This window comes from Vombatus ursinus, unplaced genomic scaffold (assembly GCF_900497805.2).
Source record: "Vombatus ursinus unplaced genomic scaffold, bare-nosed wombat genome assembly UNPS02014832.1, whole genome shotgun sequence".
In the NCBI taxonomy this organism is placed as follows: Eukaryota; Metazoa; Chordata; class Mammalia; order Diprotodontia; family Vombatidae; genus Vombatus; species Vombatus ursinus.
Window position 1 is genome coordinate 40,589,321 of NW_020954610.1, and position 12,753 is coordinate 40,602,073.

The 12,753-nt window shown below is 37.8% G+C and overlaps 1 protein-coding gene across 1 annotated transcript in view; it reads right to left on the reverse strand.

Annotated features, from left to right (window-relative positions):
• Window positions 1-12,753, reverse strand: part of PGM5 (phosphoglucomutase 5) — a 214,070-nt gene that overhangs the window by 50,136 nt on the left and 151,181 nt on the right. The window contains exon 9 of the mRNA XM_027839610.1: window positions 12,100-12,283. Coding sequence (XP_027695411.1) covers window positions 12,100-12,283 — 184 coding nt within the window. The remainder of the gene's footprint in view (window positions 1-12,099; window positions 12,284-12,753) is intronic.

A 12,753-nucleotide genomic window follows, 5' to 3' on the forward strand; every position in this document is an offset into this window, starting at 1 on the left:
GGTCTACCCCAAAAACCAAGCTCTGGTAGCACTTATCTCCTTATGGCTGTGTTTGATCTCACACCAAAGAGCTTAGCCATCCTGAAAACATATCCCACATGTAAGTTTTACTCAGGAAAGTAAAAAAAAAAAATCAATAAATGTCCCAGTGTAAGAATGGAAACGGATTTTCAATGTGTTCTGTTCGTCATGAAGAAAGAGGGTGGGGGTGGTTATGGAATAAATGAGAGAATCAGTCTCAGCTCTACCAAAGCAATTAGCCTGCCATAAAACAGCTAAAGAAAACAGAAGAAAAATGCATTGAAATGTCAAGGCATCAAAATATACCTCATATTTTTTTTTATATTGAACTTGTGATTTCATTAGTATAAGGAATTCTCAGTTATGAAACTCTTTCTAACAATGCAGATAAGTTACTGTTCTCTAACTCATGGTCTTAGAGATACCTAGAGTACTGTAAGGTTAAATAACTTGCCCTGGGTCTTGGTAAGTATAAGAAATAAGACTAGAACCCAGGTCTTCCTGACTTAGAATCTGGCTCTTTATCCATTATGTCATGTTGCTTTTTTACATTACAGTACAAGAGAATTTTTTTTATCAATTCTATACACTGAACACATTCATAAAAACAAATCTCCATTAATAGTAATCCCTGACAGTCCCAAAGATGGCAGAGTAGAATCAGCAATCCACCTGAATTCTCCCAACACTCCCTTCCAAAACAACTCTAAAATAATTCATCAAAATGAATTCTGGAGAGGCATAGACAATAAAAGGTCTGGGTGGGACATTTTCCCAGCCCAAGACAGCTTAGGAGGTCGAAAGGAGAAATCTGTGACACCAGGGTGAGGGTTGGCCCAGAGCACATGTGTTGGCAACACTAGCCCTGGAGGTGGCTGTGACAGCAACAACAGCTTTGGGAGATCTCAACCCAGATATAGTAAAAGAGTCAGATAGCTGCTCAGAAAAAGATTACAAGGGACCCTGAGCTGTTATAGGGTGCAGGACCAGACAATATTGGACAAATCCATTGCCCATACACAGTTCTGGGCTGCAGTTCCAAGGCAAAGAGGACCACTAGCCCTTGTGGCTGCAAAAAATCAGGGGTCCTTCCTGGGTAAAGACTAGAGCACAGAACAGGAAAGCAGTGACCATACTTCTCTCCAGATCACACCACCTTGGAAGCACTGAAAACTTACAGACATCAAGAATAGGCTTTGAAAACAGCAGCATGTAATTGCCTGAAACTTGGGAGAATGCCTCCTCATCTTCACATAAGTAGAGTCCAACATTAACATAAAGCTCAAAATCAGGAAATAAACTGGAAAATGAGCAAACAACAAAAAAAAGAACCTGACTATAAAATTTTACTATGATGACAGGGAAGATCAAGACTCAAACTCAGAAGAAGACAACATGGAAACATCTACAAGAAAAGCCTCAAAGAAAATGCAAATTAAATAAAAACCCAACAAGAATTACTGGAAATGTTAAAGAAAGAGATACAAGTGGTGGAGGAAAAGTCTGGAAAAGAAATGAGAGTGACACAAGAAAATTATGAAAAAAAAGGATTAACTGCTTGGTAGAAGAGGCACCAAAAAATACTGAAGAAAATAACACCTTAAAAACAGAATTGGCCAAAGGTTAAAAGAGGTACAGAAATTCATGAAGAAAAGAACTCCTTAAAAAGCAGAATTAGCCAACTGGAAAAAAAAAGAGGTCCAAAAGCTCACTGAAGAAAATAATTCCTTAAAAATTAGAACTGTGAAAGTAAAAACTAATGACTCCATGAGATATCAAGAAACAATTAAACACTGACAAACAAGTGAAAAGAATGAAAAAATAAAAGAAAATGTGAAATATCTCATCAGAAAAAAAAAACTGACCTGGAAAATGAATCAAGGAGAGATAATTTAGCTCTATAAAATATTTTTTTGGTAGTTTGATTGGTGTGGCACTGAATAAGTAAATTTGTTTAAGAAGAATTGTCATTTTTATTATATTAGCTCAGCCTACTCATGAGCAACTGATATTTTTCCAATTATTTAGATCTGACTTTATTTGTGTTGAAAGTGTTTTGTAAAAGAAAGAAAGAAAAAAAAAGGAAGGAAGGAAGAACAGATCAACAAATTGGACATGCAATTAAAAAAACTAGTAAAAGAACAAGTTAACAATCTCTAATTAAACATCAAAATAGAAATCCTGAAACTCAAAAGAGAGATGAATAAAGTAGAACTAATAAAACTAGGAGCTGGTTTTGTGAAAAGAGCAATAAAATAGATAAATCATTGGTTAACTTGATTTTAAAAATATGGAAGAAAACTAAATTATCAGTATCAAAAATGAAAAGGGTATATACACCACCAATGAAGATGAAATGAAAGCAAATATTAGGAGCTATTTTACCCAATTATGTGCCAATAAATGGACAATATATATGAAATGAATGAATAATTACAAAATATGAATTGCCCAGATTAACAAAATAGGAAATAGAATACTAAAATAACCCTATCTTAGAAAAAGAAACTAAACAAGCCATAAATGAGTTCCCCAAGAAAAATTCTCCAGGACCAACCAGATAGATTTACAAGTGGATTCTAACAAGCAATTAGAGAACAAGTAATCCCAATATTATATCATTTTGGGGGGGGGAGGCAAAATTCCTTCTAAGACACAAATATGGTTTTTATACCTAAACCAGGGGAAGAAAAAACAGAAAGGAAAAACTATAGACCAATTTCCCTAATAAATGTTGATACAATTTTTTAAATAAAATGCTAGCAAGGAGATTATAGCAATATATTATAAAAATTATACACTATGACCAGGTAAGATTTATACCATAAATGTAGGTAGGGCTGGTTCAATATTAGGAAAACTATAAGCTTAATCGACCATATCAGTAACACAAATAACAAAAAACCATATGATCATCCCAATAGATAAAGAAAAAAGCACCTATTCCTATTAAAAACACTAGAAATCATGAGAATCTATGGGAATTTTCTCAAAATTATAAATAGTATATATCTAAAACCATGAACAAGCATTATCTGTAACAGGGATAAATAGAAGCCTTCCCATTTTAAAAAGATCAGGGGTAAAGCAAGGGAGTCCATTATCACCACTATTATTCAATATTGTATTAGAAATGCTAGTTATTCCAATAATAAGAAAAAATATTGGTAAAAATAAGAATAGGCGATAAGGAAACAGGACTAGCACTCTTTGCAGATGACATGATGTTATAATTAGAGAACCCTAAAGAATTAACTAAAAACTAGGTGAAACAATTAATAACTTCAGCAAAGTTATAGGCTATAAAATAAACTCACATAAATCACCAGCATTTCTATATATTACCATCAAAATACAGCAGAAAGAGATAGAAAAAGAAATTACATTTAAAATAACTGCAGACAAAATAAAACACTTGGGAGTCTATATGCCAAAATAAGTCCAGGAACTACATGAACACAATTATAAAACACTTTTCATATAAATAAAGACAGATCTAAACAATTTGAGAAAATTAATTGCTTATGGGTAGGCTGAGTCAATATAAGAAATGACAATTCTACCCAAATTAATTTACTTATTCAGCATCATACCAATCAAACTACCAAAGAATTATTTTGTAGATCTAGAAAAAATAATAACAAAATTCATCTGGGAGAACAAAAAGTCAAGAATATCAAAGGAATCAATGAAAAAAAAAATCTGAAGTAAGGTGGCCTAGCAGTACTAGATTTCAAACTATATTACAAAGTGGTAGTAATCAAAACCGTCTGGTACAGGCTAAGAAATAAAATGGTGGATCAGTGGAATACATTAGGTACACAATACACAGCAGTAAATGGCCATAGTAATCTAGTGTTTGATAAACTCAAAGATCCAAGCTTTGGGGGTAAGAACTCACTATTTGACAAAAACTTGCTAGGAAAACTGAAAATCAGTTTGGTGGAAAATAAGCAAAGACCAACATTTCACACCATATGTCAAGATAAGTTTAAAATGGGAAATATATAGGGTAATAGCAAATTAGAGAAGCAGGGAAAATTTTAGCTGTCAGATCTATGGATAAGAGAAGAGTTTATGACCAAATAGGAGATAGAGAGGATAATAGGAAGTATAATGGATAATTTTGATTACATAAAATTAAAAGGTTTTTGTAAAAACAAAATAAATGCAGCCAAAATAAGAAGAAAGCAGGAAACCTGGGGGGGGGGGGGGGGGTTGATATTCAGAGCAAGTGAGTCAGATAAAGGCCTCATTTCTCAAATATATAGAGAACTGACTCAAATTTATAAGAATACAAGTCATTCCCCAATTGACAAATGGTCAAAGAATATGAACAGGCAGTTTTCAGAGAAAGAAATCAAAACTATCTATAGCCATATGAAAAAATGCTCTAAATCACTATTGATTGGAGAAATGCAAATTAAAACAACTCTGGGGTACCACCTCATACTTTTCAGACTGGCTAATATGACAGAAAAGGAAAATAATAAATATTGGCAGGGATGTGGGAAAATTGGGACACTAATACATTGTTGGTGGAGTTGTGAATTGATCCAACCACTCTGGAGAGCAATTTGGAACTGTGCCCAAGAGATATAAAACTGAGCATACCTTTTGACTCATCAATACCACTACTAGGTCTGAATCCCAAATAGAGTTTTAAGAGAAAAAGCAAAAGGACCTATATGTATATTGTGGTGGCAAAGAATTGGAAATTGAGGAGATGCCCACCAATTGAGGAATGACTGAACAAGTTGTGGTATATGATTATAATGGAATACTATTAATCTATGTCATACTATAAAAAATGATTGGGGCAGCTAGGTGGCACAGTGAATAGAGCACCGGCCCTGGAGTCAGGAGGACCTGAGTTCAAATGTGGCCTCAGACACTTAACACTTACTAGCTGTGTGACCCTGGATAAGTCACTTAACCCCAATTGCCTCACCCAAAAAAAAAATGATGAGAGGGATGGTTGCAGAAAAATCCGGGAAGACCTATATGAATTGATGCACAGTAAAGTGAGAAGAACTAGGAAGAACATTGTACATAGTGTAGCAATATTGTAATAATGACCAACTGTGAAAAGACTTAGCTACTCTGATCAGTACAATGATCCAAGACAGTTCTGAAGGACTCATGATGCAAAATGCTAGCCACCTCCAGAGAAAAAACTGATGAACTCTGAATGCAACTTGAAGTATAATATTTTCACTTTCTCCATTTTTCTTCTTTTTTTTGCAACATGACTATTATGGAAATATGTTTTGCATGACTTCACATGTATAATTTATATAATATTGCTGGCCTTCTCAATGGGTAGGGGAGGAGGTAAGGGGAAGGAGAGAATTTGGAACTCAAAAACTTTTAAAATGTTTAAAAATAAATAATAAATTTTTGAAAAGATTAATCCCTTCAAAGGAAGTTTTTAAGTCTCCACCATGATCATCACAACTAATATTTTCTAGCACTTTAAGGTTTACAAAGCACCTTGTTTCAACAGTGAACTAAAACCACATATGATTTTAGAAATATTATAAGGATCCTACTTCTCTTTTTTAACTCTTGTACAGAGTCAAAATAAAGTTACCTAAAGTTGGATTGGAGACCCAGAGTGAAAAGGAAGGAGGAACTCTGTTTTAAATGGTGGGAAAAAGATAATTTAGGATAATGGTGAATTAGGGTATGAATATTAATTTTAGAATAAAAAAATGTGTATGAAAGTAAAAAAAATTGAAAATTGAAAAGCTTAATAGGTACCAAATTAAAAAAATTTTTTTCTTAATCTCTAGAGCAAGAGTGTGAGGTATTATGTGTAAAAGAAATTACCTCCCCCCACCAAATAATAGTGGACTCAGAGCAAAGGCTAAATAAAGCAGATACATGCTTCAATTATCAAGTTTTCACCCTGCCAATATAATTTAGAGTTTCTCCCACACTGGTGTTACTTACTCCAAAAGACAATTTAATCCAATCTCCTAAAGTCATCATAGAGATGCTAGTATGTGACCAAAAAAATAGAAATGCAAGTGAAGCTTAGTTGTTCAGGTGATAGAAGGGTCTATAGAAAGAAAAAGCATTATGAAAGGGAAATGTCTTTGATAGAATTATACTGACAAAAGGGAAGAACAAGAGACTCAGAGGTGGGGAACCTGCAGCCTCGAGGCCACACGTGGCCCTCTAGGTCCTCAAGGACTGAATCCAAACTTCACAGAACAAAAAGATTCAGTCAAAGGGCCACACTTGAGGACCTAGAGGGCCACATATGGCCTCAAGGCCACAGGTTCCCCACTCCTATGGTCTATCAAGACCATTGATCAGTCTTTATCTTGAAACTCGAAACTGAGAAGAACCACCTGGACATATATTAAGAAACAAGACAAGATAAAAAATGTCAGTGACTACACCTTTATCCTTCAGTTTTTTTCTGAAAGGCCTGGAATCCACAATAATTCATTTACCTTCATCCATTCTGCTTATGGCAAATGGACAAGAAGGACTGGAACTTGGAGATTTCAGACAGAACTTTTCTTAACCTATAGAAGGATGAAAAAATTGGTCTTGTTTGTAGAGCAAGCCTAAAAATGCTCCCACAGGCAGTTCAGTGATAACCATGCCCAATAAATAAGCAAAACTCAGCAGAAAATTACAGTGTAATATTTTCAGTTGTTTCCTACATGTTATGAAGGCAAGACCATTACAAAAGCTAGTGTCAGTAAAGCACAGCTGCCAGACTCCTGACTAGTCCTTTCCTCCCTTTGGTAGGGTCTAGAGGGTGTTTGACAAAATGAAGTAATATTCCAATTGCCAGGGTTGTGGTATACGGAAGCCTGCCTCCACCTCTCATGAGGAACACACACAGAAATTGGCTATCACATATTGTGCTGGCAGGGAATCAGGAACGCCCAGGCATGCTGTAAGGGAAGGGAAGCAGTAGATGGCACACAGCTGCTGAGTCCCAGTCAACCTCCCCAGGCCCAAGCCAGGAGCTAATAAAAGGCAATCTCAGCCTGGCCTCACACTTGATCGTTTGACCTGGCCTCTTGCCCCAGTTTCACAAATCACTGCATAGAGAGAGAAGTTGTAGATTCCTTCATGGAAAGATCTGAAAGGATGCGTGACTCAAGAATTCAAGAACCACCATGGTCACAAAGTCAGGAAGACTTGAGATACCAAATGCAAACCTTAAAGTGCTATATAAATCCTGACTATTATTTCCCATCCCCAAACCCTTCCCTCTTCTATTTCCATGGAGGGCACCATTATCCTCTCAGGTTCACATCCTGGGTGCTATCCTCATGTTCTCACTCCCTCTCATCCCCCCCACATACAATATCTTGAAAGGGGCATCCCTTTCCTCTGAAACTTCTGCTGTCCTGGTGCAGTACTTCATGACCCCAAGTCTGGACAAATGCAATACCTTTCTGATGGGCCTCTTTGCCTCAAGTGTCTGCCCAACCCCAGGCCATTCTGTACTCAGCTGTCAATGTGATCTTCCTAATGCACAGGTATGACTATGTCAGCACCACCACTCCTGCCAAAGACCTGGGTTCAAATTCTACCTCTGACACGAAGTGATTTGGGATGAGTCATTTAACTTGCTTTAACCTCAATAACCTTCAATGGTTCCCTATCACCTCCAGGATCAAATATGAAAACATCTGTTTGGTATCCAAAGCTCTTTAGAACCTTCCCCTCTGCCCACAATGCACACACACTTTTCCAATCTTTGTACATAGCTGTTTGCATGTTGTCTCCCATTAAACTACGAGGTCTATGAAAGTGGGTACTGTATTTTGCCTTTCTTTATCTCCCCAGCACTTAGCACTGTGCCTGGCACAAAGTAGGTTCTTAATAACTACTTGGTGACTGCCTTCCTCAGACACTTATTAGCTATGTGACCCTGAACAAGTTCAGTCAGCCTCTCCTCAGCCTTATCTTCCCCATCTGTAAAATGGGAATAAGAGGATCTATCCTAGGGTTGTTATGATGCTCAAATGACATAATCTATGTAAAGTGCTTTGCGAACTTTAAAGCACCCTATACGGTGTCTCAAAAGTTTTAGGGTAGTCTGTAGAGGGCGGCTAGGTGGCCAGTGGATAGATGGCTGACCCTGGAGCCATGAGGTTGCTGTGGTTCAGTCATTTTCAGACTCTTTGTTTAAACTGACAAAGATGGAGCCAGGAGGACCTGAGTTCAAATATGATCTCAGACACTTACTAACTATGTGACCCTGGGCAAGTCACTTAGTTTCCTCATCTGTAAAGTGAGCTGGAGAAGGAAATAGCAAACCAGTCCAGTATCTTTGCCAAGAAAACTCCAAATGGGGTCACAAAGATTTGGACATCAACTGAACAATAACAATCTTTAGTAGCTTAAAATGGTACTAAGACTTCTGGGACATCCTGAACAAATCTTAGTTATTACTAAGCCATGTTGTCTGTCCGTTAATGTAGTCAGTATCGTCCCTGTAGGGCTTGCTCCTCTCAAATTTGGGTACCAGGGGCAGTCTTACCATGTTTCCCCACAGGGCACAGTTCTGATTATTTGAGTTTCCCTGTGGGTCAATAGATAGGACTTCATCACGTTGGGAACCATTGGAGTACAATCAATAAGGCTGACCAAAGATGGCCTCTTGTTTGAGAAACTGTGCCTTATGAGTCAGCCCATGGGAAAGAGTACGGTTGCTACAGCCAGATTTGCTGCCTTCCTAACCAGCTCTTTCCACAAGTTTTATTTGTGGTTCTAGAGCAAAGTCTCAAATCAGTGTGGTTTCAGTTTCAATATCATCTCAATTATTCCATCATGTTGGAGCATCTAGGTGGTACAGTGGATAGTGTTCCAACCTTGGAGTCAGGAGGACTTGAGTTCAAATCTGACCTCAGATACTTGACACTTACTAGTTGTGTGACCCTGGGCAAGTCACTTAACCCCAATTGCTTCACCAAAAAGCAAAAAAAAAAAAAAAAAATTCCATCATGTAAAAAATAGATGAAGGGGCTGTATATCAGGATTTTATGATATTTTTGTCACCTGATCTGGGCCTGTGCTACAATGTAGGGGAGAGGCAAAGTTTTGGTACCAGTTCTAGGGCCTGGTACAATGGAAAGAACATTGACTCTAGAATCGAAAGACCTGAGTTCAAATTCTACCTCTGATGCTATTCGAGTAACCTTAAACTAGTCCTTTAACTAGCTTGAGCCTCAGTTTCCTCATCTGTAAAATAAAGGGGTAGGGTGGAATTGTGCTATAAGGCAGCTAAGTGGCCTAGTAGATAAGTGCTAGACTTGGAGTTGGGAAGACGTGAGTTCAAATCTTGGCTCAGAAACTTACTAGCTGTTTGACCTTGGGCACATCGCTTAAACTCTGTCTGTTTCAATTTTCTCATCTCTAAAATGGGGATAATAAAAGTACCTCAAGGTTTTCAGGGGATCAAATGAGATAATATATGGAAGACACTTTGCAAACCCTAAAGTAATGTACGGCTACTATTATCACATAGGCAGCTAGATGGCACAGTGGTTAGAGTGCCAGGCCTGGAGTTAGGAAGATTCATAGTTTGAATCTGGTTTCAGACTCTTACTAGCTATGTGACCTTAACCCTATTTGACTCAGTTTCCTCATCTGTAAAATGAGCTGGTAGACGAAATGGCAAAACACTCCAGTATCTCTGCCAAGAAAACACCTAATGGGGTCACGAAAAGTTAGACATGACAAATGACTAAACAATAACAACAACAACATTCTTCTCACCTCTGAGGTCCTTTCCAGCTCAAATCAAATCCTGCCTCAGAAACTTACTAGCTGCTTGACCTTGGGCATGTCACTTAACCTCCATCTTCTTCAATTTTCTTATCTCTAGAATGGGGATTATAATAGCACCTACTTCCCAGGGTTGTTGTAAAGACCAAATGAGATAATACGTTGAAAATGATTTCCAAATACTAAACTATTATATAAATACTATCTGTTATTATGAACTCTGAGGTCCCTTCCATCTCTAGACCTAAGATCCTATGATGAGTGCAGTAAATGGAAAATAGATTGGTCGTGCAACTAACTTTGTATGTTTTATAAGGTAGCATGGGGCCTTACTATAGACTCAGTGTGCATCACCTGGGTTCATAACTCACCTATGGCATTTACTGCCTGTGTGACCTTGCAACAGAAAGATATGAGCTCAAATACTGCCTCAGATACTTACTTAGCTCTTTGATGCTGGGAAAATGATTCATTTAACTACTTTCAACTTCAGTTTTTTAATCTATAAAATGGGGACAGTAATAGTTTCCCTATTATTCACTATAACCACTTCACAAAGGTTGTTGTGAGGACAAGACTTTGCAAGCCCTAAAACATAATATTTCATAGTATAAATACGAATGCTAGCTATTAATATTTTTTTAATAATTCTGTAGCTATTATTATTAATGATATTTTTGACCCTCTCCTCTCCTTCATCCCTCAGATCCAACCAGTTATCTAATCCTCTCAATTTTGCCCCTTCAGTCATTCTCACCCCCATCTCTTCTCTATCATCACTGCCACCACCTTAGGCCTTAGTATGGACACCCTATCCCTTTACTACCCACCGGGACTATTAGTCTCCTAACAGGTTATTTCACCTTCACACTTCCTCCTCTTCCCCCCTCCCCACCTATGTCTTTCCCACTGTTTCCAGCCTCATATTTTGTATGTGTGGAGCTAATCATGTCACTCTAACGCTAAAAACAAAACCTTCAAAGGTTCGTTGTTACCTACTGAATGAGGTTTAATTCCTTAGGCTGGTCCTCCCTACCTTCCCATCCTCAGCTCATATTGCCCCCATTCCCTAACTCGAGCCAACCCAAATGACTCATTTCTCCTGTACTTGCTTAATGTCCTCCTGTCATCATCAGCAGCAGCAGCAGCAGCAGCAGCATCACTAGCATTTATACAGCTGCTGCAAAGTGCTTTACAAATATTATCTCATTTCGTCCTCACATCAATCCTGGGAGGTAGGTGCTATTATCATTATTATTATTATCCTTGTTTCACAGTGGAAGAAACTGAGGCAGAGAGAAGTTAAATGCATACCCAGGGTCACACAGCCAGGAAGTATCTGAGACAGAATTTGAACTCAGGCCTTCCTGACTGTAGCTCCAGAACTCTATGTACTGTATTACTTAGCTACCTAAGTGCCTTTGCTTGTTCCGTACCCCTAGGCCCTTACACTACTTTTTCTCCCATAGGATTTCTACCCATCCTTTAAGTTGCATCTCAAATAACTCTATGTGTATCTCTCATTCTTAAATGTGTTTCTTGCAAACAATATATTGTTGGATTCTGATTTTTAATCCATTCTGCTATCTGTTTCCTTTTTATGAATGAGTTCATCCCATTCACATTCAAAGTTAAAATTACTATTTGTGAATTTCCCTCCATCTTATTTTTACTCACTATTTGTCCTTCTCAGCTTCTCTTTTTACCCTATCCCAGTTACGTTATCCTCCTATTCCTTATTCTAGCCACCCCTCTAAGAGTCCCTCAAATATACGCTCTTCCTGAAAGCCTTCCCAGGTGCCCCATGTCAATAAAGACTTTTCACATCAGGATCACATTCAAATGCTTTGCTTACACCCTCTTATGCATTTATGTATTAACTATCTCCTTCACTAACTACCTTGTATTTACTTTGCATATATTTGTTATGCATATTCTTATGTATATACATCATATCTCCTTCAAAAGAGTGTTAGCTCCTTGAAGGGACTGTTTCATCTTCTTTTTTTTTTTATCTTCATGTCCCCAGCACCTAGTACAGTGTCTGGTACATAACAGATACTTATGATTGATTGATTGATCATGTTTATTTGAGAATGCTTTCTATCCATTACACAATAAACTCCAATGAAAACAGGGACCACATTATCTAGACTTTATATCTCTCCCACATACCCAGCATATGCATAATGTTTATTTAATTGAATTACAGAATTGAAGTCTTCCTTAAAAAGGAAGTGGTTGTCGATTTGAGACACATCAAATGAACTTTATTCCCCAACGTTCCTCAATGCCTTGACTCCCATCCAGTACCTGTTTTTTGGTCACAGTGCCATCCACAGGGTCCACATATTCAAAGCTGTCTGTTTTTTCCACACTGTAGACATGACTCCCCACAGCAAACTGCTGGCCAGTGAATGACTTGTCAGTGATCAAGGCCTCCAGGTCTCGCATGATGTAATATGTCATTTTTGGCTCTAGTCCCTCGTAATCAAACCTGTTATGAAGGCAGAGACACAGTGAGAATAATCATAGAACCAGAAGGTTGGAAAGCACTTCTAAGGTCATCTGATCTTTTACCACTCCTTCCAGGCAATATACTGAACCAAAAAACATCTCATTAAAGTGGGGAGAGGGAGACTGCAATTCCATCCTTAGCAATCGATAGACACTTTCTGCAATTGTTATACCCAAGCAAACCTTACAGAAAATAGGCACTTTCTTATAATAAACTTCATAAAAGCCCTCACACAATACAAATTGAACATTTGAAACTTTGTTATCTCTTCCCAGAAACCCAATTTGGGAAACAGTGTCTATAGAATGTCCTTTCTGAGTACCCTGCAGCCATATCAACCTGGCTGTATCCTCCAGTCCAGAATGCCAGGAAGGTCTGGCTAAGCCAGTAAACACATGCAAGGCCTTTGGAAAACACCTGTGCTCTACAGGAACTACGAGCAGATGATC